Source organism: Micromys minutus, assembly GCF_963924665.1.
Source record: "Micromys minutus genome assembly, chromosome: 4".
NCBI lineage: Eukaryota > Metazoa > Chordata > Mammalia > Rodentia > Muridae > Micromys > Micromys minutus.
Window position 1 is genome coordinate 16,790,186 of NC_137973.1, and position 27,956 is coordinate 16,818,141.

Genomic DNA, 27,956 nt, shown 5'->3' on the forward strand with positions numbered 1-27,956 from the left:
AACCAATCAGTATCTCCCAGTATCTCCCAGTCATCTGGTACTAAGACTAACCTTAATGAAGAAAGGCAAGGAGGCTCAAGACTGACAGGACACTTTAAATATGGCATAAGAGTGGGGAATGGGGTAGGAGGACGGCACACACCTCAATTCTAGCACTGGGAGACAGGCCGGCAGATCTCTGTGAGTTCAAGCCCAGCCTAGGCTACAAATGGAGTCCGGGACAGCTGGTTTGTTATACAGAGAAACCCTGCTTCAAACAAGCCAACAACAAAAAGGGCACAAATCCTGAAATCTATACAGAAGTGCTAGGAGACTGCACCACACTTTTTGTATAAAAAACCCATAAATTTGGGGGCTGATTTGGTGCCTGAGGCCTGCCATTCAACTCTCAGTACCTCACAAACTGAGAGTGGTATAAACCATATCAAGTCTCAGCATTAGGGAGGTAGAGACAGTCTGAGAACCAGCCTGAGTTACACGAGCTGTCTTTAAAAAATACTTAATAATAAGCAATAAAATAAATAATATTTTGGCTTAAAACTTCAATCTGTATTTAACTAGCAGGTAAGGAAAGATCACAAAAGGATACTAAGATAGAAGCCAGGGGCTTTACACATGCTAGGCAAGTATTCTAACCATTGTACTATACTGCCAACTGTCATGAAATTCTTTTTCAACATTATACACATACTTAGTAGTTTAGCCACAAAACTGGAATTTCCAAAGTAATTCCAAATAATGTCATAAATATCTTATCCCTTACCCAAGATATGTGTGTGTGTGTGTGTGTGTGTACATTAATTTAAATCAAGAATAACACACACAAAAAGACATACTCACAAATGCTATTTGGATAAGGATCTGCATCTGGCTAGGATTCTCTTGAACAGAAACTTAAAGAACCTCACTCCTGAGAACCACTTCCTTAAACAGTAACCTTAAGTTCCCAATGGGAATCTTCCATATGACCCAGGCCTCTGTCCTCTGAATGCTTCTAAAATAACTTTAATCACACTTTTAATACATACTACATGCTTATTTTTCTATTATAAATATGCTGTAGGATGTTTAGTAGATTATAAACTCTCAGCATATAGAAAGTGGGTCTCGGTATTCTTCTTGGAACCACAGAGAGATTTTTACATCTGGTGTAGACGCTTCTGAGTGGCGTAGCGAGCGTTCCATGTTCGCACTAAAGCTCTGGCACAAAGCCACCTGCAACAAGCAGTATGCCTCTGTGACAGTCTGACGTCTGTGACATTGTACACCCTTCCCCTGCCACAAAGTCCCACAGCCTTGGAGATCTTGTGGTCATTCCAATCAATATGACTCACATCATGTCTTATGAGAAAAGACATCGAAACTTGTGAAAAAATGTGAAAATGACATTTCCTCTCTAACTATGTTCCTTAATCTTTAACTCTGTAATTCAAAATCTGATAAAATAAATAGAATACAAAAACCACACTATCATGCTTAACTCTGAAGCCTCTTTTCTACCCCAAATTGTTCCACGTTTAAGTAAGTCTTTAAGTTTCTGCAGTAAATGAAGAACAACTGTATCACTGCTACCATCCTTCTGAGACGTGAGCGCACTCCCAGGACAGACAGAGGCAAGAAAAGGTGTACTGAGATCTCCTGGGCTCTGCACTGCCCTGTTTATTTTGAATCATCTTTCTCCTGCAACGGAACCATCCAGCACACAGGTCCTCACACGGTGGCACACAGTCATGCTGGGTGCCCGACTCAAACGCTAAACCCACACATACCACACTTACCCAGCTTTATTGTAGCCCTGCTCTTGGTGGCCTTCTCCGCGTTCCTCACAGAGCTCTTCCACGCATTAGAGAAAACAGAGAGCACCCACTATCGTCCACAGTTACTGACTAGCCCCCACAGCTGGTGGCAGCTCAACACACCTCTGCTGCCTCAGCTGGCGGCCTCCTAGCACAGCAAACTTCAGGCGGGAGGAGGCAGGGCTAGAGAGCTCTGAGGTGCAACGAAGCCCTGCAATATCCGAAAGAAATGGGCTACAGGGTACAGTTTTTGGTGATGGGTTGACACCAGGACCTCACAAATGCTACGTAGGTGCTCTACTCCTAACACAGCACTGCCTCTCAGCTGTTTAAACTGCTGTTGTACTGCTTTCAGTCACAAACCCCAGGACCGAATCACCCTACAGAAAGAAGAGCAAGTTTCCACCGACGAAACTCAGATAGCAACTGTCTTCATGTGTTGCTGCCTGTGCTAAGAACCTCTGACCACCCACAGCACTGTTTCCTGTCATGCACAGTCTTCTCCAAACCATCAGTACACTGCTGCAGGACCACCTCCACTCCAAGACTGGACACCAGGAATGTGAGTGTCCACACCTCAAGGAGAGTTAGAATGACGGGCAGAAAAGTTTCAGGTTAAGTACCGGTGCATTTTCACATCTCTCTAACCTCATACTGCAAAAGGGGAAGCAGTGTTCACGATACACAATGAAAACCCAACTCAAAAGCCACAGTTGAGGAATGGGTTAGAGAGAAGAAAAACCTAAAATCTGGCCCAGTTCCGGCAATGTACCCACATCTACTAAACCCACTTAAACAATCCTTCTCTGCCAATTCACATTATCTCCACGAGAAACAACCAAAAACGCGGGACACAGTATGACAGCCAACCCTTTACCGTGCCTTTCTCTCTTCCATCTCCAGACAACTGACAGCACAGCTGTGGTTTTAAATGTGGTGTCTAGGAGGAGGCTTGAGAGGATTACACGGCGCTGCTTCTTGATCTCAACATTGGAGAGGTTAAGCACTGACCAAGTGAAATATGTGGTTTTCTGCATATTTTAACTCAGAATGAAGTGTGTTGGAGCACCAGGTGTGGTGGCACACATCTGTAATTTCAGGTCTTGAGAGGCGAGTGGGGGCGGGGGGATTTGTGTGTCACTGTGTGTCAGAGTCAAGGCTACGGCTACAGAGATGGCTCAGTCAGCAGGAATACCTGGGCTCCATCTTTAGCACCCTCGTAAAAGCCAGGCACTGTAATGCACGCCTGTGATCTCACCACTGAGAAGCTGACACAGGAAGATGCTCAGGCCTTGCTGGCCAGCCAGTCTAGCTGAATAAATAAACTCTGTGTTCAGTGACAGAAACTTACCCCCAAATAAGTTAGAAAGAGACTGAGAAGGTCATCCTTGGCTACAAAGCAAGTCTGTATGATGTCAGCAAGTGTCTTGAGTTGCATAAGATCCTGTCTCAAGAAAGGACAAAATCCAACACTCATGGCTCAGAACTGTTACCCCAGCACTTCAGAGGTAGCAGAAACAGGATCAAGAACTCAAGGCCATCCTCAGTTACACAGCAAGTTTGAGGTCAGCATGGGCTACAAGAGACCCAAGAAAAAAAAGAGGGAGGGAGGGAGGGAAGAAGAAAGGAAGCTCTCTCATGCTAGCCCACAGCAAGCAGACTAAGGTTGGGGAGTGGAAGGACTTTTTGCTACAGTGTGCTTTAGAAGGGGAGCTTCAGAGCCAGATTCGAGACTGGAACCAAGCTGGTCAGAAATGAGATCAGAGGTAGTGGGTAGCGACTCAACAGCACCTCAGCCTCACAAGGCCAATTCAGTACGGAATAAAATAATACTCCTGCCTATCTGTGCCAAAACACATCTGAATTATCTCCACTCATCAGATAAGCATGACAGTCAGGAAATCTGGCAATATATACAAACCCAGTTGTACAATACAGATAATAGTTAGCTAGATACACCGAGTGCTTATTTTGCATGCCTGGAATTGTTCCCTGGGTTTCTGTCAATCACAGGAAGTGGGCAGTAATAATGTGGCCTTTTAACAGGCAGAGAAAACCAAACACACGAAAGGGAAACAATAGCTGTGCATGGCTGCGCACCTGGAATCACAGCTACTCAAGAGACTGAGGCAGGGGGATGATGAGTGTAAGGCCTGGCTGTTCTATATAGTGAGTTCAGGGACAGCCTAGGCAACTTACTGAGATACTGCTTCAAAAATTAAAAACGTATGGAGTATAAAGTATGTAGCTTGGAGCTAGGGCTAGCAGACTTGCCTGGTAGGTGCACTTTCCAGCACCATGAAGAGAGGGAAAGAGAGGGGAGAGAATCCGAAACTGGGAGCGGACAAAGGTGTGGTAGGAATGGGAGGGAGGGAGGAAAAATGGACGAGTGAGAGAAGGGAGGAAGGAAGCTTGTGAATTGTCAGTGGCCAAGCGGTGACTTAAATACAGGCACCCTTGTCTTGTGAGCGTTTGGCGCAAGCACGAGCATCCTCACACTGTTCTCAGGAGCCCACCTGGGTGTGACCATCTGTACAGACTACCAGATATCCCGGCACTGAGTCAAAATCCTTCCTACCACTTTAAATCCTTTGGATTCTAAGTTAGCACCGAGGACAAGGTCCCAGTCATACACTCTGTGGGTGACTAAGTCTCTCATCAGACACCTGGCCATGAACCCTGCCCTGCTCAGCTGTAAACATCCCCTGTGCAGGAGCCAAGTACACCACGGGGTGTCCATTCTGCTACCACTTGACTGCCTGGCCTGGCATCCAACTAGGTGGGCAGGTGCAGGCTCTCACCGAGCTCCAACAAGGACATCCCTGCTCACATTCTCTCCTCCCTCCCTCCCAACCCCACACCAGAGTTGGCTTAAGAGTACACCAGAATCAGCCAGTATTACTGCTCTGACTTCAAATAAGCATACTTATCTTTTTTTCCCCCTCATTTTAAGCATACTTCACGCTTAGCACTACCAAGCTCTGGGACTATTTCCCAGCATAATTTAATTTTTTTTTTAAGTTACATGAAAATTCATGAAGATCTATGGTTTCTAAAGCTGTGCTTGGTAGTGTGTGCCTAGGATTCTACCATTCTGAGGGATACGGAAGGAAGACTGAAAGTTCAAGTTCAGCCTCTGTACAATATGAGCTCAAAGCCAGTCTGGGCTATACAGGAATTCAAGAACAGCCTGGGCTACAGCGACCTAGGGAGACCCTTTTTTATAAAGCAAAGAAAGCTTGTTGTTCCTCTTAGAATCTAGGTGATTTTTCTCCCCTTATCTCCGTACTCTGAAGAGAATCATCAAGGGCACTAAAGACAAGGTATCTTCATAGAAACCTGGACACAAAAAATGTTGTCTACAGGGCTGAAGAGATGGCTCAGCGAGTAAGAGCACTGACTGCTCTTCCAGAGGTCCTGAGTTCAAATTCCAGAAACCACATGTGGCTCACAACCATCTGTAATGAGTTCTGATGCCCTCTTCTGGTGTGTCTGAAGACAGGGACAGTGTACTCACATATATAAAATAAATAAATCTTAAAAAAAAAGTCTTGTCTACTCCCACACTAAATAAATTTTTTTTTAAAAAAGCAAGACTCAAAGTTGTATACACACTTTGATATTATGTGTGTTCTTAGTGGAGAAAAACTAAACTAGAGGTGAATAGAATGTTTTTTTTTTTAAAGATTTATTTATTTTATGTGAGTACACTGTTGCTGTCATCAGACACACCAGAAGAGGGCACTGGATTCCATTACAGATGATTGTGAGTCACTATGTGGTTGCTGGGAATTGAACTCAGAACCTTTGGAAGAGCAGTCAGTGCTCTTAATCACTGAGCCATCTCTTTACCCCTATCAGAAGAATGTCTTAAGGGAGCTAGTCTGAGGCTACTTTTCTTTTTCTCCCTTATCTAATCTCTATTTCTCCAATAATATGCATTTATTATTTACAAATAGATTTGCATTTATCATTAATTATAGTAGTTACTCTATTATTAAAATTATAATTTTATTAATTATAATTTAATTATTTTATTAGAAATTTATTGTTATTTACAAATAGATAAAATTTTTCCCAGAAATGATCCCTTCACTTCCTGATTCTGTAGGTCTTACTGCATAGGAATCAACCGGAGCCAATACAACCTGAGATACAGCTGAGAAGAAAACCCAGTAGGTAAGCATTTCAAAAGCACCTGCCCTGTCAAAGGGGACAATCTCACTCACACTTCTTCACCACCTTTGTTAGTATTTCTTTAAGTCAGCAACAATGTAGAGATGCAGCTATAAACAAAACTGTAGAATTCTTTTCACTGGGAGACTTTAATGCTAAGGAGCAATAGAACCCACACAGGGCAAACACTGTTGAATTATAATTATGCACTGTGTGTGCGGGTGTGGCCGGAGTACTATGCCTAGAGATCAGAGGACTACTTGAGACCTGGCTCTCTACTTCCACCATGTGGGATCCAGGGATCAAGCTTGGGTCCTCGGGCCAGCACAGAATGAGGGGAGGTGAGAAGGCTGGAGGGCCCCCTCCCCACTCCTTACCCCTGGCCTGTGAAACAGTAGCCCTGATAAGAGCTGTGATAAGATGTGGCCTTAGCTACTTTATTCTCATACTTTGTCATTAAAAAGGTACCAAGGGAGAGACTAAGAGGTTGACCCATGTCTGCAGTGTCACTGCCCCAAGGGGCACTGTGTAAGAAAAATAACTAGCCCTCTCTACAAGCATAAATCTTTTTGTCTTAGTTTCTGTTTTCTTCCTATGAGGTCCAGCACCAGAGACCTCTTTCTTTCTTATATATAATTTTGTGGCCGATTGTGTTTGGGTAAAATTAACGACAGCCATACTCATTTTAAGATTATCAACAGTTACGTGACTAAAGAGACAGTTCAGTGGTTGTGAGCATTTGTTCTTGCAGAGGACACACACAGTGGCTCACAAGCATCCATAATTCCAGTTTCAGGGCATTCAATGCCATCCTCTGCCCTCTGAGAGCACCAGGACACACACGGGGCACCAGCCCACATTTGAGCAAAACACTCATGCACATGAAATAAATATATAAAAAAAGATTACCAACCACTGGAAAACATTAGCAACAAGCATTAGATAACTTTTAAAATTTAACTCTGATGTCTGCAGGTTGTCACCAGATTTGGACCTTTAGCAAGGATATCAATAGTCCAGTCCTGTTTAGACATTGGAAGCTAAGCTATTGTTGGATTGAGGCCATCGTGTCTGGAATCATTCACAGGTCTCTCGTTTCCTGTAAATCATGTGAACAAGGAACACAGTTCAAATAGAGGTATCCTGGGATTCTGAAGAGCATTTGTAGAAATCTTTTCTTTGGGGGGGTGGAGGGTGGCGTGGAGACAGCATCTTATATACCACAGGCTGTCCTCAAATGTTCCACGTAGCCAAGGATGACTTTGAATTTCTGATCTTATGCCTCCCTCTCCTACGAGCGGAGAGTACAGGTACGGGCCGCAATGATCTACACGGAATTATTCTTACCGGAGTCTCATCATTGGGGGGAATAGGTTTGGAAACGCACCTACACGAATGTTTCAGAACAGCCTCTTCTTGTAGCACAATTGACTTCTTCACAAAAACGTAGCTGTCACTGAGCACTCCCGGCAGAGTGCTATATATGGCCAGGGTCATAAGACAAGGCAGTACTGAGAAGCACCACTTCACATGCTCTAACCACAGCAGGGAGGCCTCTGTGGTAAGTAAGCCTTGTTTCCACAACCTCTGCACTTCCTCATGTGCCCTGTGCTGCACACACCTGCCCCACATTAGACCCGTTCCCCAGTCTCCCTGAAAAAGACAGTTTTCGTGAAAAGGCCTCTCTTACATTGTAAACTTTGGGGTAGGGGACAGCACTCAGGGCCTTGCTGGTGCTAGATTCTAAGGGTGTTTGGGTGTTTTATTTAGTGCTTGTTTTGGTTTTTGGAGACAAACTCTCATATATCCCAGACTAGCCTGGAGCTTACTATATAGTCAAGAATGACCTGAATTCATGATCCTCCCAGGAGCCAAGCAGCCTATATGCTAAAATACCTAGTTAATAATATACACTAAGTTTTGATATAGGGACTCACTGTGTAGACCAGGTAGGTTACATAAGACTATCTCAAAAGCAAGTAAATAAATAAATTTTAAAAACGACATATACAAATAAATAGAATTATTTGTTAAAAGATGGCTCTCTCCTGTCTTCTTTTCATTTTATATTGATAGGCAACAACCATGATTTATATCAGAACAAAATTAAAATTAAAAGCTTCCTGTGTAACAGATGCATCACTAACTAATACTCAACATTCTTTAGGTTCCAATAGCCAAAAAAAGGGGAGGGAGCTACACCCGCTGCTTAAGAATATGTAGAAATCAGTTTATGAGAAGGGAAAGCAAGGAAAAGGATGCTGAACTGTGAATCAGCAGATACGATTCTCTGAGTAAGTGCCTCATGGGAAGCCTGAGTACCAGGAACTCAGGAGGCATCAGAGCATGCAGGGGGAGGGGGTCAGCTCAGCCAGAGGCCCTGCTGCTCACACCAGGAACAGAAGGTTGGGTCAGAAGACAAGTGACTCAGGAAAACTACTCAAACATCTTAGTCTCCTCAGCTACAACTCTTCCCATCTCTAAGGGCTTTGAAATACATGTGAGCAGCTGAAAAACCTCTGAACACCTATGGGGCTCAGACAAACGGGATGTCCTGACTGTGTGCACGGAGGCCCAGAGTACCCACTGTGCGCTGACAGCTCGGGGGACAGCATGAGATCCACACCACACAAAGCCAATTTTAGCCAATTCCAACCTCACAAAATGCAACTGGTTCTCTGGAATCGCCAAGAAATTCTAAAACAGATTCTACAGAGTTCACAGAGAACAGTAACATGCAGAACAAACCGATACACTTGAGAGAAATATAACTATGAAATAATTAGCTTCCAAACTGCCCCTTCCACTGACAATCACAACACCCATAAACACACCAACTCCTCTGTCTAAAACACCTTCTAAGTAATTTTCCAAGCTAGACCTTGTAAGCTCACTAGGGAGAAACCAAGGTTGTTCACTCGGTAAGAATTTCCCACAATGCCCCTGTTCTGAAAGATGCTCCATCATCCTCCACAGGAGATGGGATGGACTTGGAAGGATTTGCTTCTTAAGAGTACAGAACTGCCTAGCTGTAACCAGGCCTCAGCTCTTCCCCACGCTGTGTGTGCCTCAGAAGACAGTCTCAGCCTTTTCTTGTCCAGGATCATAATTTTACAAGGACACCTGGACTTCGAACACTGCCATAGAGGCAGGCACTGAAAGCGAATCTTGGATTCCGCCTTTCCCACGAACGCTCGTGCCGTAGGTGCCATTGTACGGCATCGCTCCCTCCTCACATCTCACCCACGGCAGTGATAGGATGTCCTTTCTGAATTCCAGAGCTAGACAAGGAACTTCTCAAGGACATGCACCACATCTGAAATTGTCCGATTAATCTTTAAACCAGACTGGCCCCAGCAGTCCTCCGACTTCAGCCTCTCATGTTCAGGGATCGCAGCAACCATACCTCAGTGGTTTACAGGCCATCTCCACTCAGATTAGACACATCTGGAGCAGCACCAGCTGCGTGTTGCCATGGTACCGAGCTGGGCAGCACAGATCCAAAACCACAATGATGGCAAGTGATCTGCCTTCGTTCCACTTCCAGCTTCTGTCACTGAGACCAGCGAGAAACAAAAAGGAGGCCCAATCCCTGGTGAATAGCAGATTGTGATGGCTGAAATTCAGGGTCCAACGTTACCAGTTACCGCTGGGAGGAAGCTGCCTGTCTCCCCTACGCACACAGAACTGAGAGGAACCGTTACCCCTATTTGCTGGACCTTCGCATTCACCAGACATAAATGACATAATAACGAAAATCATGTGACAAGGAACTGAAAAATGGAGCCATGAAATGACAAACCTATAACGTGAACATCAAAGCCAGTGTGCACAGGGACGCGGGATCTCCCCACGGTCGCCCTGTGGGACACGGATTGAGAATTACACACACGCTGTAGAGAAGAGCTGAACTGACAAGGACTAGGTTGTCAGTCCGTAACAGGGGTATGGGTTTTCTGTTCATTTGTTAACGCTCCTGTCTCACTTCAGAGCTCCTGCTAGAGTCTAACACAGTTACTGAAATGTAGAAGGCTTTCCTTATTGTAAATATTTCTTAGCAAGAACCAGACCCACATTTAACTCTGGCTCCTCTCAGGAGGAAAGTTTCTAGATGAAGAAGAATGTCTTAAGATCTTCTCTCTGGGTCTCTCTGATTCTCATCTCCAAAAGGGCGATGCTCTATCAGTGCCCCCAATACCACCACCTTTTACCTGTTTTCAAAGCTTCCATGTCTGGGATGAGCTGTAGCGAATGTGGGGGAATGAACCGCCGAGCACGGAGGCACTACAATCCACAAACTTACGGGAAAAAAAAAACAGACATTTCCCAGTATTTTCAACAGCAGTTGATTTTAAGTAGCCTCTGCATTCCAAGAATGCAACATACAACCATCCCAGACTCAGGTGGCAGAAATAGAGAACCGATTTCCACAAACTATCCTTTGGCTTACACACACACACACACACACACACACACACACACACACACACACACCCCACAAAATAAAACTTAAGTAACGAAAATGAAAAACATTCTCAATCTCCAGTGCTTGTGGATAGTAAAAGTAAGATTTCAGAGGGAACTTGAGCAATGCCTTAGGAGAAAGCACCAATCCCTTCCTAAGACAACCACACCTCACTTCATTCACTCCTGTCTTCTCCACCTTTTTTTGACACTCCCCCACCCCACCCTCATTCCTCTTTCAGAAAACTGGCAGCACATTCTAATTATGATTTAGCTGTGGAAAATCAGAGAGAGCCAGGCCTGGTGGCAGATGCCGACCATCTCAGCATTCCTTGAGTTTTGTGAATGACTCAAGCTCATTAATCAAACCTGCAGAGAGGACTGTGGGAACCCTGATTTACAACTGGTGGGCCAGACCATAAGAAACCACCTGGCACTGGCATCTGTGGGGAGGAGTCTTGTGGGACATGATGCTATCTCCCCATGGGTATCCAGCTAGATGGTATCAAAACTTACTGGATCTGAATACCCCAGAGGCATCAGAACTTGTTACCTGCCTGATAAGAGGTAAAGACCCTCACACAGGTCAAAAATGTCTATGTTATGAAAAGAGTAAGAAAATGTGAGTTTGAAATGAGTTGTTTTTCCCCCACACAGGGGTCGGATAAGTTCATTTTTATGCTTAGCCTTCTAACTCAAAGCACACATCAGAAGCATCATATTAAGAGGTAGTGCTAGTTCGAATATCACAAAAACCATTATCCTGGTAAATGAGGAAATGCTCAGGAATTAAGAGCTCTCGATCTCTCTCTCTCTCTCTCTCTTTCTCTCTCTCACACACACACACACTGCTCCTTTCAGAGTGTGGACTTACAGGTAGAAGGTAGGGAAGCTAACTGTCAAGTCCAGTTGGTCACTAGTCAATTTCTACTTTTCATGGCTGTTGTGGTGCTAAAACACTGAACAAAAACAACTTGGGGGAAGAAAAGGTTATTTGGTTTACATTATCAAGAGATGCCCAGGAAGAAACCAAAGCAGAGACCAAGGGAGGAATGATCCTTACTGGTTTGCTCTCATGGCTTGTTCAGCTACCTTTTTCATAAGCTGGCACAAATCCACTTGCCTAGGAATGCCACCACCCACAGTGGTCTGTGAGCCAACCTGCATCAATTAGCAACCAAGAAAACGCTCCAAAGACATGCCATTTGTGGACTGAGACGATCTCTTCCCAGGTTTGTCAAGTTGACCACCAATATCAGCCATCAAACTACTGTACATAGAAAATCAATTGATTCTTCAGCATCAGAAGAACAAAGATGCTTTCATTCTTCTCATGTACCTTTAATGGCGTCAGACTGAACAATACTAGCAGGTCTGAAGCAAACTTTTATCACATTTGTCCTCTACCAGATCTACTCCCAAGATAAGGCACCCTTCTTCTGGAACACCTCCCTCCCCCTGCCACACCCTACCCATCCCTCACCCCTGGCAGGATTAGGCTGCTCTCTAAGATCCCTGAAGCTGGAAAAAAAAAAAAAAAAACTCTCCCACTTCCAGTCAAAGCCATTCATTCACCTGTGGCAGAGTTTCCCAGTCACATTGTTTTCAGTCTTGGATAGAGATGAGTATCTAAAGGCGATGAGGCCAGGAGGCTTACGCCACTACACTTCGGCAACAGCACACCTGATTACTAACAAAAACTGAATGGCAGGAAATCCTGAGAGTGTGGTCCAGAGAGCAGCAGGCGGGCAGGGCAATAACCAGATTAGAGGCAGACTCTAATAGGTATCGGCTCAGTGTTCTCCTGCGTGCAGCCTGTTGCCAGTGGAGCCATGTTTGCTTAAGGAACATTCCAGTTGCTCTCTCTCTCACTGCTTCCTGCTCACCGGGAAGAAGTTCCACCATACGCTCCCACTGCCACCAAATAACCACGGCCTGAACCCTTCAAAATCAGTCTTTCCTACTTTAAATTGTTTCCACAGTGAAACTGCCCACACTGGCACGAAAGCACCTGGTGTGGCTTCTTAGAAAACAAGAATGAGAACAAAGACTAGGATTTGTGGGTGCAGGGAGAAGGCTGTGTCAGCAACCTTTAGCCAAACCTAAGTTTGATCCTGGGGACCTACATGATTGCAGATGAGTTTGGACTATCAAAAGTTGTCCTCTGACCTCCATGTGCAACACAGCACGTGTGCACCTGTGCGGGTGCACACACAAACGTACATATACCAAAATACATAAGTGGTGTAATCAAAACATTTTGAATAATTTCTTTGGTTTTCTGGCTTTAAAAAAAAAAAACTATTTTGCTCTCTTGCTTTTGCTCTGTCCTCTTGCTCCTTACCCTCTCTCCCCACTCTCCTCTCCCACTCCACATGCTCATGGCCAGCCTCTACTCCTCTTCTCTCTTTCTCTGTCTCCAGTCCCTCAATTCCTCTAAGGATTATGCCCTGGATAACTTCAATTCTATTACAAAAAAAAACATTTTTATTTTGTGTACATGGTTGGTTTGCAGGCATATATGAACGTGCACTGTGTGCACACGTGGTACCTTCAGAGACCAGAAGACAATGTCAGGTCCCTGGAATTACAAATGGTGATGTGCTAGCATGGGGGTGCTGGAACTGGACCCAAGTCTTCTGCATGAGCAGTCGATGCTCTTCATGACTGCGCTATCTTTTCAGTCCGTTTTGTTGTTGTTTTCTTGTTTCTTTGTTTTGTTTTGAGTTTTTTTTTTTCAAAGCCTTTTGGGACAAGGTTTTATTCCTTATCCCTCTGTAGCCTTGAAATGACCAGGCTGGCCTCAGACATGCAGCAATTCTTCTGCATCTGCCTCTTATATGCTGGGATAACATCCATGTGCCATTATACCTGACCCAAATATAGCATTTTGGCTTTGGAGGTTTTTTTTGTTTGTTTGTTTTATTTAAAGCAGCAACTCTTAAAGAGACCTGTCCACAACTTCTTCCAGAGAAGGATAAAGTACACAGTCTCTTTTAGAAGCTTCTATGAAGAAAACTAGGTCAAACTAGAAGACAGATGAACTTCTCTATCATGTGCCTCTATCAAAATTACCTACCAAAGGCCCCAAGCAAAAGATCAAAGGGGGGCCAGAGAGATGGCTCAGTGGTTAAGAGCACTGACGGCTCTTCCAAAGGTCCTAAGTTCAAATCCCAGCAACCACATGGTGGCTCACAACCATCTGTAATGGGATCCAATGCCCTCTTTTGGTGAGTCTGAAGACAGCTACAGTGTACTCATATACAATAAATAGATAAATCTTTAATGTGCCTGTGTATGTTTGTCTGTGTGTGTCTGTGTGTGTCTGTGGCTTGCTGGTCAGGCAGTCTAGCCAATCAGTGACATCTCCAGGTTCAGGGAGAGAACCTGATTCCTAACCACCAAAGCAGGTAATGGTGCAGTCAACAATGACAGGTAGTAGGCATGGTGGAGCACTCCTGTAATCTAGGCACCCAGAAGACAGACGCTGGAGGAACATAAGGTGAGGACCAACCTGGGCTACATAGAACACTGTTGAAATGGAAACAACGGAGAGAGAACGCAATTCCCAAGCTATGAACCTTCACAAAGAGAAAGTCAACACTGTGAAGGTCTGAGGTAGGTTCACTATAATAAAATGAGGGAAGTGAGGCAGCTAGCCAAGCGAAGGAGGCTGGGTTTCACTCGAGGTGCCTACTTGTTCTAAGTCCATCAATGCCAGAAAGAAGCAAATGTCTAATGAAAACAATACCAAAGTACTAATGGTCTGGGTTTAATGACTATGACCTATTGTCTAACAAGGAGCTACACAGTGAGTTCAAGGACAGCCTGGGCTACAAAAGACCCGGCCACAAAACAAACAAACAAACAAACAAACAAAAGGCAGCAGTCTTCAAGTATAGAACAGGACAAGGGAAAATAGGCAGAAGGAACATTTTCCATACCACAAGACTACAAACTAGCCGAGGCACAATACCACAATTAAAAGAGTCAACCTGCATAAAAGAAATCAATTTTGGATTCTTTAACTTTTAAGAACTTCTTTATTTGTATTCGTATGAGTGTTTGTTTGCATGTTTATCTGTGCACCACAGGCACGTGGTGCCCTCAGAGGCCAGAAAAAGGCATTGGCTCCCAAAAGCCTGGAGTTACAGATAGTTTTGAGCCACCATGTAGGTACCAGGAATCAAATCCAGGTCCTCTGGAAAAGCACCCAATTCTTAACCACTGAACCAAAGGACCACACAGAAACAAGGAATGCAAAAACGGCCAAGGAAAAACATTTGAGGATACAGGTATAAGCTAGAAATTTGTGAACGGGACCAGAAGAGCACGGGAAACAGTCCTCAAAATTGACGAATAGGATTATACTAAAATTAAAAAGCTTCAGCAGGCAAAAGAAGGTAGCAACAGGACAGACTAGATGGCCTAAAGAATGGGAGAAACTGTGTCAGCTGTACTTCCCATGGGGGTTTAATATCAGGAATACAGAAAGAAAACACAAAACAATAACCTCCCCAAACACTACAAGTTCCAGTCACTACTGCAACAATGAACTGAACAGTTCAAAAAAAGACAAATCTAAATGACACTTCCGTGAGTCTTGCTTTCTAAAGTAGTTGTGCTGACTTTAATTTTACAACTCGTAGAGACATTTTTATTTTTAAAATTAGCTTACATAGTAACAGGCTTCTAAAATGTTCACAGTACTGCACCAAAAGATTCCCCCCCTCCCTTCCCCTCTTCTGGTAGTACCTGTCACTCACAGCCCCCCATATCTTCACTCACAGCCCCCCATGTCTTCACTCACAGCCCCCCCATATCTTCACTCACAGGCCCCCATGTCTTCCTTCACTCACAGCCCCCCCATGTCTTCACTCACAGCCCCCCATGTCTTCACTCACAGCCCCCCATGTCTTCACTCACAGCCCCCCATGTCTTCACTCACAGCCCCCCATCTTCACTCATGGCCCCCCATATCTTCCCTCAAGCCCCCCATATCTTCACTCATAGTCTCCCATCTTCACTCATGCCCCCCACTTTTTTCTGTAGTCCTCCCAAGCCCCTCACAAATGTCTCAAATTCAAATATAGACCTACATACAAATTTTTTAAAAAAACAAGCTTAGAGCTTATTAACTGCCACATTAAAAAGAAATAAAATACTACGTTCAGGAGTTGAGAGGGACCAGCATCCCTTTTGAAGCAATCAGCAACGATCACAGATGGCAGTTGACCTTAGTTTGGAAAAGCAATTTTAACAAAGTAATTAGTAAGGGAAGGGGCAAAATAGAAAGTTTTCAAAGAGTTAAAGATGAACTCTGGTACTCAGGCAAATATTAGCTAATCTCTCTCTAACAACTCTACCTTCATGCATTATTACTCAGGAGTATTCAATTTCACCTCAATACAACTCACATGAAACCAAATGCATTTCCTTTTAAAAATCATTTCTCCTCCTAAGTACCCATTTCTGCTAATTATGCTACCATTCTCCCAGGTTACATGGGCTCAAAACCCTGCTGTTACCTAAAATATTACTAATTGGTTCTATTATGTCGTTCCCACAGGCATCTGCGCATCTATCCCTCTGTCCTGATGAGACAGCACCAGAAACACAGCAGCAGGTAAAGAGTGGATGCAAAGCTCAACCTTAAACTGAACAATCTTTCAAACTACATGAGGCCAGAAGAAACCAACCAAGAGAATTTATGCCGTGCAGAGCCAAAACCAGTCAGTGAATGGGCTCCTCCCTCAGCAACCCCCCATTTCCGAGGAAGACGGGGAGATGTGTGCAAACCGACTCCCCCAAATGTTGAGATCATACTCAACCAAGGCCTCCACATTCAAGTTTGTTTACTTCAGGGATTCACCGGAGCCAGGCTGTCCTAGAACTCATTATGTGGCCTGGGCTAACCCTGACCTCTCATTCCTTCTGTCTCAGCCTCCCGGATGCTAAAATTACCAGTGTCCTGCTCTAGGTATTTTTCAAATGGGTATCTGCACTCTCCTTACTAATGGTATCTCTGGGATAAAACTGTGAAGGCAAAAGAGTGACGGGGCTGAAGAGGTGGCTCGGTGGTTAAGAATGCTGGATGCTCTCCCAGAGGACCCAGGTTTGATTCCCGCTATCCACATGGCAGCTCACAACCATCTGTAACTTCAGTCCTAGGGGATCCAATGCCCTCTTCTGCCTTCCATGTGCACTGTATATACATTCAACCAAACAATAACACACATATAATAATAATAATAATAATAATAATAATAATAATAATAATAATAATAATAACAATAATAATAATAATAATAAAAGAAAACCTAAAAAGAAAGAAGGAAAGGAAGTGGTGAGCTGTAGGCTCGGTGCCTTACATTGAAGGTCTCTAAAATAATCAGAGGCTCAGCTAACTAACACGTGAGACCCTGGGTTCAATCCCTGCCCCCTCCCACACCCAAAGTAAAACGGAAAGATACATCATGGCAGAAGCTCACCCACCATGAAAATTACCGACTACAGCCTGGTGAGTGGAACACAGCAGTGCTGCTGAGTGGAACCTTGGTTTGGTAGGAACCCCCAGACCGTCAGCACTCATCACGTTCCCCAGCTACTTCCTGTGAGTCTCTGAAACGAATACACAGGTGGAATGAGAGAGCCAGCTCCACAATGTTGTCCTCTGACTTCCACACACACACACACACACACACACACACACACACACACACACACACGGTTTGAAGATATTAATGTGGCTCAGTATGCAAGCAAGTTGTACGTCACTTGATTTAACTCTGCAAAAAGTAATAATAACCTTAAACAAAAATATGTCTTTGTGAAAAAACAACAGTTGCCACAACGTGCAGGTAAGCTTAGGGGAAATCAGACAGAGCTTCCAGCAAGTGTGCAAGCTCACCCTGGGCTCTGGGAGGATGAGTTTCTACACCCCAGCAGACAGGATACCTAGTAACTAGATTTCACTTTCTATTGGGTATCAGTAAGTTAAAAAAGCAGCAATGACCATTAATTTAAAGATCTAGCTATGAAATACAGGCAAGTTCTTATTTACGACTTTAAAAAACCCAGTGCTGGAGAGATAGCTCAGTGCTTAAAAGTGCTCACTGTTTTTGCAGAGGACCTGGGTTCGGTTCAACCAACCCACATGACTCCCAATAATCTGTAACTCCAAGTTCTAAGGATTGAACACCCTCTTCTGGCCTCTGTGGGCACCAGGCATGCACACAGGATACATATACACATACATTCATTCATATATACAGACATACAGGCAAAGCACCCATACCTGTAAGTAAATAACAGAATAAAATAGTACTTAAAGTTTTTTTAAATTCTAGTTAAGGTGATAAAAAATTATTTTTCAAAGCAATACATACACACACACACACACACACACACACATACACACTTCTCTACGTCTATATGCTAGATACAAATTCAGAACTTAATCTACAAAATAATCAAATCATGGGTACATTGTGAAAGCATACATCTATAATCCCAGCCAGCAAGGGAGGCTGAAACAGGAGGATCAGGAGTTTAAAGCAGAAAGGCCAGTAAGAAGGTAAAGGTGCATCCATCAATCCTGACAAGTTCCATCCCCAGGACCCGCATGGTAGAAGGACAGAACCAACACCCACAGGCTGTTCCTCTGACTTCTCATTCCAAGGTAGATGAGTGGGGGGGGTGCGCATGCGCACATATGTCCCTACACTTCCACATACTCAGGTAATATTTATTCCTTCTCAGGTCTCTGATGGGGTTGAAGGCTACATAGTCAGTCAGCCTTACTATAAGCTAAAGTTATTTAGGATTTAAGAAGACGTTCTAGGTCTAAAAAGATGTTTTTAGGATGGTAATATAAGATAGAAAGTGATTTAGATACAGAACTTTGAACTCACCAAGATAGGACAGATAATAAAATACTTCCTCCCGAGTTACCAAATATGAACAAACTAGATTTTTTAATGTAACTCTCACCTAATAATTTTCATAATTGTTCCTACTGCATGTGTCTTATTATTATAAAAGAAAATCTTTTTTAGACAAAAAAAGGAAAATTGTTAAAGTTTGGCCTTTTGCTGTGTACTGCAATGCTAAATACTGGCCCCCAAGGCCTGGCTGCCCCCAGAAATGAGAGTATCTGCACACACACAAGTGATACTATGTAACCTTACCCCCCAAATTATCCCTCATTGGTTAATAAAGATGCCTACAGCCTATAAGTGGGCATAAAAAAAGATAGGTGAAGTTTGGTTTTCCCGGGGCTTAGAGTCTGGGGAGTGACCACAAGGAGGAGGAGGAGAGAGGAACATGCCATGTGGTAAGGGATCATAAGAAATAGCCATGTGACCAGTTGGAGTAAGAGTAGCCCATGTGCAATGTCAAGTCATAACTCAGGGTTATTTATAGGGAGGTAAAAACTAATAGCTTAGAGGGTAGATATCTGCCCAGCTCAAGTGCTGAGTAAGGCTTATTTATTATAAATACACACAACTATGTGTCTTTTATCTGGGAACTGAATGATCAAAGGTGGAGTAGAAAGCCCCGATTGAGATGAAATATCTAGGGGACTGAAGGGATGGCTCAACAGTTAGGACCTCAACAGAGGTCCTAAATTCAATTCCCAGCAACCATAACCATCTGTAATGGGATCCAATGTCCTTTTCTGGTGCATCTGAAGACAGAGTCTTTACTCACAGTCATAAAATAAATGTTTTTCTTAAGAAGAGAGATTAAATATCTACGGCATCATGCATGTATGTAGACACGTCAGCCATGAAACACATGTGGACTTCAATGAGCAACCTGCATGAGTCAGTTTTCTCCTTGTACCACGTAGGTCTCAGAGATTGGACTCAGGTCCTGGGCCTGATGACAAGCGCCACCCCCTAAGGAACCATCTCTCTGGCTCTCACTACTAAAACCTATGTAACAGAAGAGCACTCTACACAGAACATGGATGTACAACATTACGTTCTTACTGGCCGCACTTTTATTACGTTGGTATATTACGTCGTTCTTTTGGTACACACAGAAAGCACTGTTTCAAACCTCTGTAGTATGAGGTATGAGAAGGCACACTGTCCTTCTCAGAAGTCCATACAATGGCAGCTGGGCAGAACAAAGTGGGATGCCAGCCTTCCATCCCCATCCCAACCTCCCATTCAAGCAGGGTTACAAAAGTGCCTTGTGTGACCATGGTGAGTCATGCATGCTCCATTTACAGACAGGGTGGAGTGGAGGGAAATCACCATTACATGCCCAGTGAGCTGGAAAAGTCCATCCTGTTTTTCCTCTTTTATATAATAATCATTTTTACAAACCTGAGATAAAGAATGCTTGGGAGAGAGGAACTCGCCAACTTACTTTCATAGCCAAGAACATGACCTCACAGACCAAGCCCAAAGGTCCACATTATCCCTGTAAATCATCTGTCCCTTTTTGCACACACAAGGAAAACAGTAGCTAGAGAAGTAACACATACTCCATTCCTACCTCCTAGTCACCCACCAGTAGCTCAGGCTCACAGCCAAAGCAGTTAGAGAAAGCAAGGAGGCAAGAAAGATCCCTTTTCTTTTTTTAAACAACTTCCTTTGCCAAGAAACAAAGTGGCTTCCTTAAGTTGATCTTTAGCCGAAAACCACAAAAACACAACCTAAATTAACAACAATAAAAAAAAAAAACAAAACAAAAAGCAACAATAACAAACTCCAGTGTCCTCCTTGGAGCTATGAGTCTTGCAAACGCCCAGTCCAACAAACTTCATCAAACAGTAATGTGTAACACTGCAAACTCACATTTCGGAAGGCATTTACAGCAGCCCTGCCTGGTACTGCTCAAAGCAGGAAGATACGGTGTGGAACCTGTCTGGTCTGCACATCAAATTTCAGGCCAGCCCAGGTTACACAGTGGCACCCTCACTCAAAGAAAAACAATAACAAAAACATAATTATACAGTTTTGCTTTAAAAACATCTAACCTAGCCCAGTGTAATAGGCACTCAGTAAAGCTGTAAACTCACATTGAGTGATAAAACTATGCTCTAATTCTAAAGCCATTCCTAGGCTCACAGCAAAACTGGCCCTCCCAAGACTTGTATTAAATTCACAACAAGAATTTTAGTAATGGGAACTTTCGGTTGTCTCAACAAAGAGGTAGAAAGTTCATTTCTAGTGTACCCCAGGCTGGCCTCTAACTTCCTTTTTTTTTTTTTTTTTTAAGATGTTTGTTATTTATATGAATACTCTGTAGCTGTCTTCAGACACACCAGAAGAGGGCATCAGATCCCATGACAGATGGTTACGAGCCACCATGTGGTTGCTGGGAATTGAACTCAGGAAGAAAGTTAGTGCTCTTAATGCTGAACCATCTCTCCAGGCCCCTCTAACTTACTCTGCAGCTAAGAATTACCTTAGCCTTCCTGCCTCCACCTCCCAAGCTCTTTTTATATGCACCACCACACCCAGTTACATGCTGCTGGACTTTGAACCCAGAGCTTCCTGCATTCTAGGTAAGTACTACCAACCAGGCTGTAACTCCAGCTCAACTAAAATTTCATCCTTGATAATAAAAACTTTGAGGTAAAAGAAGGTGACCATGAAGAAGAGACAAGAGAGGGACAATAGTTTACAGATATAAGAGCACATTACATGTATATATGGAAATGACATGAAGAAACCCATAAAAAAAAAAAAAAAAAGAAAACCATGATTTTAAGTAATGCACATTACATACATGTATAAAAATGCCAGAATGAAACCCACTGTTTTATATAATATGTACCAGTGAAAATTTTAAACGTTATTAAAAATATGTTTGTATGCCACTAAAATATGTAATATGTCAGACCCCTGTACTACAGAACAGTACAGTGTCCTCTCACTGACACGCCATAGCTTCAGAATACATTGTCTCTGACATATCAAATTCAGGGCTGCAAATGGAACTAAGCTCTACAAAGGAACGGGTTTCATCTGTTCCATTAAGTGTTTTGGATGAGAAAAAAAATGGAAATAACTCAGAAAAGATACTGCGTTTCTGTAAGTATTTCTGGAGGTGCAGTCACGTGTGCGCAGGTTTGAAATGCTGCCTGCTGTCTGTCTCGAAGGCTTCGCTGCAATCACAGGGTCTGTGTTCCACCACTGACTACGCCAAGGCTAAAAATAAAAAATGTGTAAACAAAATGAAAAAAAAAAAGGAGGTGGGGAAGAGAAAAAACATTTACTTCAATTTTCTCAAGTCGGCATGGGGGGAAAAATCAAACTTTGAAAATATTATAATGTTTAGTAAAGCTTCAATAGAATAAGACTAAACTTCGCTACCTAGGATGACTCATTCCTACTTAAAAATCACTTTGAATTGCATTTTACTCTTTCTGGAAGTTTGGTTTTTTAAGCACACTTTATTACCTCTTCACCTAAATAAGTTCCTTTACATAGGACTGTATGGTTTATCGCATAATTTAACACTGGACAAGCAGAGAAACCTATAGACTTACTGTTCAACTTTATGTCAACATGTTACATGAGGTAAGACGCTTCCCCATTTTGTCTTTCAAGATACATTTTTGTTTGTTTTGTTGTGACAAGGTCTCACTTAGCCCAGGCTGGCCTCTGACTCTCTATACAAAGCTGAAACTAGCCTCCAGTTCCTGGACATAGGCATGCACCACTGTGTGTGGATCTTCTGGGGGCATCAGATAGCACAATCTCCCTACTCACCTCTGCTAACATCACTAAGATGCTAACATCACTATGAGATGATATGTCAGGAAGCCAGTAAATGCAAGTGTGGCAGGAAAGAACATCTCCATAGTCTTGTCTTATGGGAATTAAAAGGTTTAAATGTATGGGGCTAGGGAAATGCTGTGGTGGGTAAAAGTGCTTGCCACAGAGACGCAAGAACAAGACTTTGAATTCCTATAACCCATATAAAAGTCAGCCACATAGCACAATAGTCTGTAATCCCAGCGGCAGAACCAAGAGAATCCCTGGAAGCTTTCAGGTCAACTAGTGGAAAATGCAGCCGGAAAAAAACAACAGACCCCGTCTAAAGCTAAGTGAAAAGCCAGGGCCTGTACCCAAGGCTGTCCTCTAAGCACAAGCATGCTGTGGCACATTCGTGCCCAAATGCACACATATATCATACACACACCTCTCTCTGTCTCTCTCTCACTCACCTTGCTCTGCCTCCTAGGATATTCTCTACCCTACCTTAGAACAATCTCATTAGAAATAACCACAGGCTGGGAGCTGGCATTATGAAAGAAGGCAATCTTGTCCAAATCATACCTACCATAAGAACAGTGAATAAGCTCTTAATTCTGACCTAAGTATAAAACTGGATCTATTCTCAGACTTTGGCTTATGAATATATTTGCCATCATTTCTAATGTGTCTGTGTCTGTTTACTGAGCATATAACCTGTTGTCCTCCCCACCCTCAACTGTAGGGCACACAGCACGGATGTCCCAGCAGGCTTTGCACAGGTGGAAGGCCAAGCCGTAAACTGGAAGTAGCTGCTCTTTAGCAGTAAGTGGATTTAATTATATTTAATCCCAGCCTAGTAACAGATTATTCGAATTGTTCTACCAGAACAAATGGGGATTACCACTAACTAGGCCATTTGGCCTTAGGTATCCAGGACTGGTAGAAAGCCGGGAGCTCCCTCTTGGTGGCATTTACACAGCTAACTACCAGGAAGCTCCCTCTTGGTTGCATTTCCTTGGCTACCGGGCTGCTGCAATGCCTTGGTCTAGTCTCCATATCCCACATGATATCCACTTCATCTAACCAATTCAGGATAAAAGAAAACAACTAGCAGCCCATCCTTTTCACCACCTTTCAAGTGGATGCTGGTCTAACAATTTACTAAAGATATTAAAAAAAAAAAAAAAAAAAAACAAAAACAAAAACAAAAAAACAGAACAAGAAGCTAGGTGATAGTGGCATATGACTTTAATCCCAGCACTCGGATGGCAGAGGCAGGGGGATCTCGTTTGAATCTTGTTTGGACTACACAGCAAGTTTCAGGACAAGCAGGGATACACAGAGAAACCTTGTCTCAGAAACCAAAAACAAGGGCTGGAGAGATGGCCCAGTGGTTAGAAGCACTGACTACTCTTCCAGAAGTCCTGAGTTCAGTTCCCAGCAACCACATGGTGGCTCACAGCCATCTGTAATGAGGTCTAATGCCCTCTTCTGGTGTGTCTGAAGACAGCAACAGTGTACTTATAAATAAATAAATAAGTAAGTAAATAAATAAATAAATAAATAAATAAATAAATAAATCTTAAACAAAAACAAAACCAAGAACCAAGCACGACGGTGCATACCTACAATTGAAACACACATCACATACACACTTAAGAATCAGCAGTTCCAGACCACCCTGGGCTACTTGAGACCCTGCCTCAAAAATCCAAAAACATAAAAACCTGAAAACTCCTAGCATGTACAAGGCTCTAGATTCAGTCTGAAGCCCACCAAAACATTGAAAATGATAATAATACAAGAGCTGTGCACAGTGGCACACAAGGTAATGTCAGCATTTGGGAGTTGGAAACAGAAGGGTTCTTGGCTACGTGAGACTTTGTCTCAAAACAAACAAAAACAATCTTAAAATAATGTTTTTAGGGGTCTAGAGAGATGACTCAGTGGTTAAGAGCACTGACTGCTCTTCCACGGGTCCTGAGTTCAATTCTCAGCAACCACATGGAGGCTCACAACCATCTGTAATGGGATCCGATGCCCTCTTCTGGTGTTTATGAATGTCTGAAGACATAACATTTGAAATATAAATACAGAGAATATCCAATTAAAAAAAGGAAAAAAAAGACAGCCATAGTATACTCATATATAAAATAAATAAATCTTTAAAAAAAAAATAATGCTTTAACTAGAATGCATGAGATCTTGGGTTTGGTCCTCCGTAAAGAAAAAAGGTAATATAGATAATGTTTCAAACATAAGCAAGACACAGAAGACACTGACTGGATATACATTGACCATGTAGGGGCTAGAGAGATGGCTGAGTTGTTAAGAGCACTTACTATCTTACAGAGAACCCAAGGTTGGTTCCTAGAATGTACATGATGGTTCAAGATAACTCCAGCTCCAGGGGAGTCTCACATGCATGAAACACGCATACATACATTCAGGCACGCATACATATAAAAAATATTTTTAGTAAGCATTTTGTCCAGACTTTCTGTTTCTGAACTGTATTCATTTTTAGCCTGACGGTTATTCAAATTGATACTTATCAATTAATTAAAACTGAAAAGCATTTAGAAGATCAGCAAACAGAACTTTATCAAGTGTCAAACACACTATGGTTTTAAGCAGGATCTAAGTTTCAGAAATATAATTATATACTGCTCCTGACTGCTTTTGGTTAAGACTGTAAATCGGGCCTCTTGATTCCTTTCTGTTTTTTACCAAGGCATATTCCTTTCTGTTTTTTACCAAGAAGGGGTGGTTTCCAGATCATACACGAAATGTAAAAGATGTACTCCTGACTCTGACAGTGCTCTGTAGGTGAAGGCTGACACGTCTAGAAACAGTGTGGGACTGGAGCCACTTGCTCTGTACAACAAACTGCTCCTGACACCCAACAGGGAGACTTCGAGATGATGAGGAGAGCCCGCATAAGAAGAGAGGTCATACAAGTGCCCAGCACGTTGGTGAATCTGTAATCCCAGCACTTGATCACATGAGGACTGAGGGAAACCTTGACTTCTAGGTCAGCCTGGGTTACATAAGACTCTCTCAAGAAGGGAACAGAGGCAATCTCAAAATTCTCCAAAAACATCTACCTCAAAAAGCTTACTGAAGGAAAAAAAAAAAACCCGAGGTGAACAAATGACAAGAAATAGCACATGAGGACTGTCATGGTGGCTCTGCAGGGAAGGGTACCTGTTGCCCCACATGGTAGGATAGAACAGACTTCTGACAGTTGTCCCCGACCTCCACCTGCACGCTGTAGAACTTGAGTATGTGCACCCACATGCACACAAATAAGTATACAATGCAATAAAAAAATGTAAAGATTATGAATATAAAAAAATGTGAGGACAAAATATGGTACTAATATTGTGCTCAAAAGTGCGAATCAATTCTCCTAATATGGCCAGGCCCTAAATATAGCCATTTTTTTTTTTTTGGTTGTTGATGTTGTTGCTCAAAATACACCAAATTTAACCTCATCCATGAAAAAAGTGGTGGTGGACAAGTAGACAGGGAACTCAAGGAACAGCCACAAGTACTACGGCATCTCCACAGGCATCCAAACGCTGTAAAGTCTTTAGTACCTCTGGTACACAAGCCTCTCGCTCTCTCCAAACCTGGGATCTTGATCTACTCTGGGATTCCAAGAATTTACATGTCCTGACTCCAAAGTAATTCTACAATACAACATCACTACCAGGCAGACAAAAGGCAGAGAGCCAGGATCAGTCTGCCTAACGGAAATGACACTATGACACATGGAATCCTCACCGTTTACCTTCCAAACATCACACAAACAAATGCTTTTCTGTTTAACGTCTCCTTCCCTCCAAGCTGGAGCCAGGAATGGCAGCACGTGCTTATTGCAATCTTTCAGTTGAGAGAGAGTAACAGGACGATCAGGAGACCGAGGCCAGCCTGGGCTACGTAAGACTAGAAATGCAAGAGAAGAGAGAATCTTGTGCAACTACAGTTAGGGTTCCTGTGTGTTTTGAATGCATTTTTATGCAATATAGAAGATGAAATTTAAGCAAAATTCATTTCAAGTGTGATGCTTCATGTTTCTGTTTCCAGAACTTGGGAAGCAAAGGCAGGAAGATTGACAAGAGTTTGAGGCCAACCTGGCCTAGTGAGGCCATTGTCTTAAAAAAAAAAAATTCAAAGTTTTATTGTTAAAAGGTTTATTGTACTAAATCTATACTTCTTTAGCAATAAACTACTTTTGCAGACATTCTGAACATAAAATACCTCAGGAAGGCCAGAATCTATGTAAAGTGTTCGGTTGTTTTTTTTTTTTTTTTTTTTTTTTGTTTGTTTGTTTGTTTGCTTGCTTGCTTTTTTTAATGCTGAAAACTTATATAGCAAATAAAAGGTTTTCTCAACTAGTAGTGTTGAGAGACAGCACAGAACCCAGGAAAGCATCTTTGGAAGCTTACCAGTTAAACGCAGACTAGTACATGGTTTTTAAATACTGCACAGTGAGTCAATCGCTTAGATCAAAATGCAAGGCAAGACAGCCACTTAGAGCTGTGGGTTTTGAGCAAGCTTCTTAACACACGCTAATTCAAAGGTATGTGTTCCGAAGATGAACTATTAAATATCAGCCTCCGCTTTGTTAAATTAGAACCTGAGACGTCTCATAAGAGCATTTCCCTCCCTTTCCACTCATCATGCGGTATCAGCCTTCTAACTGATGAGGAAATTACACACTTTTATTCATCCGCTGGCGAGCTTGTCATACACTGCAAGAAAGAAGATGCTATTTTTCTGTGGCTTCGCCCTTTCCAACTTCAAAATACTGTCACATACTCAGTAGGTTAGAATTGCCTGCAAAATGACAGCTTAGGGCTCTGGAGCAGGGGAGACGCAGGCGACTCTCCCTCCAGAGACCCTGGATGGTATACGCCGGTCCCAGAGGTGCTCAGACTCGAGAGCACATGGAGAAATTTGGTGGAGCACCTGAGGGAAGAGGGCAGAGGATGGCGCGGGATTCCCACCTAGGAAGACCTGGAGAGCAGGGAAGGAGGACGGCGCTAGGGTCCCACCCAGAGGAAGCAATAGAGAAGGGACAGGGCGGTTCGCGGCTCTGAGACCCTGAAAGAAGTGGAAAGAGGAGTCCCACCTGGAAGGACCCGATGAGGGAGGGCAGAGGATGGTGCTGGATCCCGCCCGGAAAGAGGGGACAGAGAAGCGTGGGGTCCCATCCGGGAGGAGCCGGGAAGGAGGGAGCTGGCGGCGCGGGGTCCCGCCTAGAAGGAGGGGACAGGGCGGCGCGGGGGTCCGGTCTCCGCGCAGCCCGCCTGCGGCCTCCGTCCGGCTCGCACGCGCTCACCTGAAGGCCGGCTCCTCCTTGGGTGGCCGGGCCTGGGCGGACGCTGCGCCGCCGCCCCTTTTGTTGAAGAGCTTCTGGAGCAGGGTCGGGGCCATGGCGTGCACGCGGCGGCCCCGGGGCGGCCAAGCTCCGGGACCCGACGGCTCAGCGCGCAGCCCACAGCGGCCGCGGCGGGGCCATGGCGACGGGGGGCGCGGCCGCCCGGAGGGGCGCGAGCGCGGGACCGCAGCGGCGGACGGAAGGTGCGCCGCGGCCGCCGCCGCCGGCAGTCATATGACGGAGCCGGCCCGCCCGGCTGACAGCTCGCTCGCTCCCGCGGGAGGAGGAGCGCGGAGAGGGCAGCACGAGGGAGAGGGAGGAGCACGGGAAGAAGAGGAGGGAGAGCACGAGGGAGGGGGGAGGAGCGCCAGGGGATGGGGAGGGGCGCCAGGGGATGAGGGAGGAGCG

General features: G+C 43.8%; 1 protein-coding gene across 1 annotated transcript in view; it reads right to left on the reverse strand.

Moving 5' to 3' along the window:
* Positions 1–27,752, reverse strand: part of FNIP2 (folliculin interacting protein 2) — a 98,796-nt gene extending 71,044 nt beyond the window's left edge. The window contains exon 1 of the mRNA XM_080916280.1: positions 27,510–27,752. Within this exon, the coding sequence (XP_080772406.1) occupies positions 27,510–27,604 (95 nt within the window). The 5' untranslated portion in view covers positions 27,605–27,752. The remainder of the gene's footprint in view (positions 1–27,509) is intronic.
* Between the last annotated feature and the right edge of the window lie 204 nt (positions 27,753–27,956).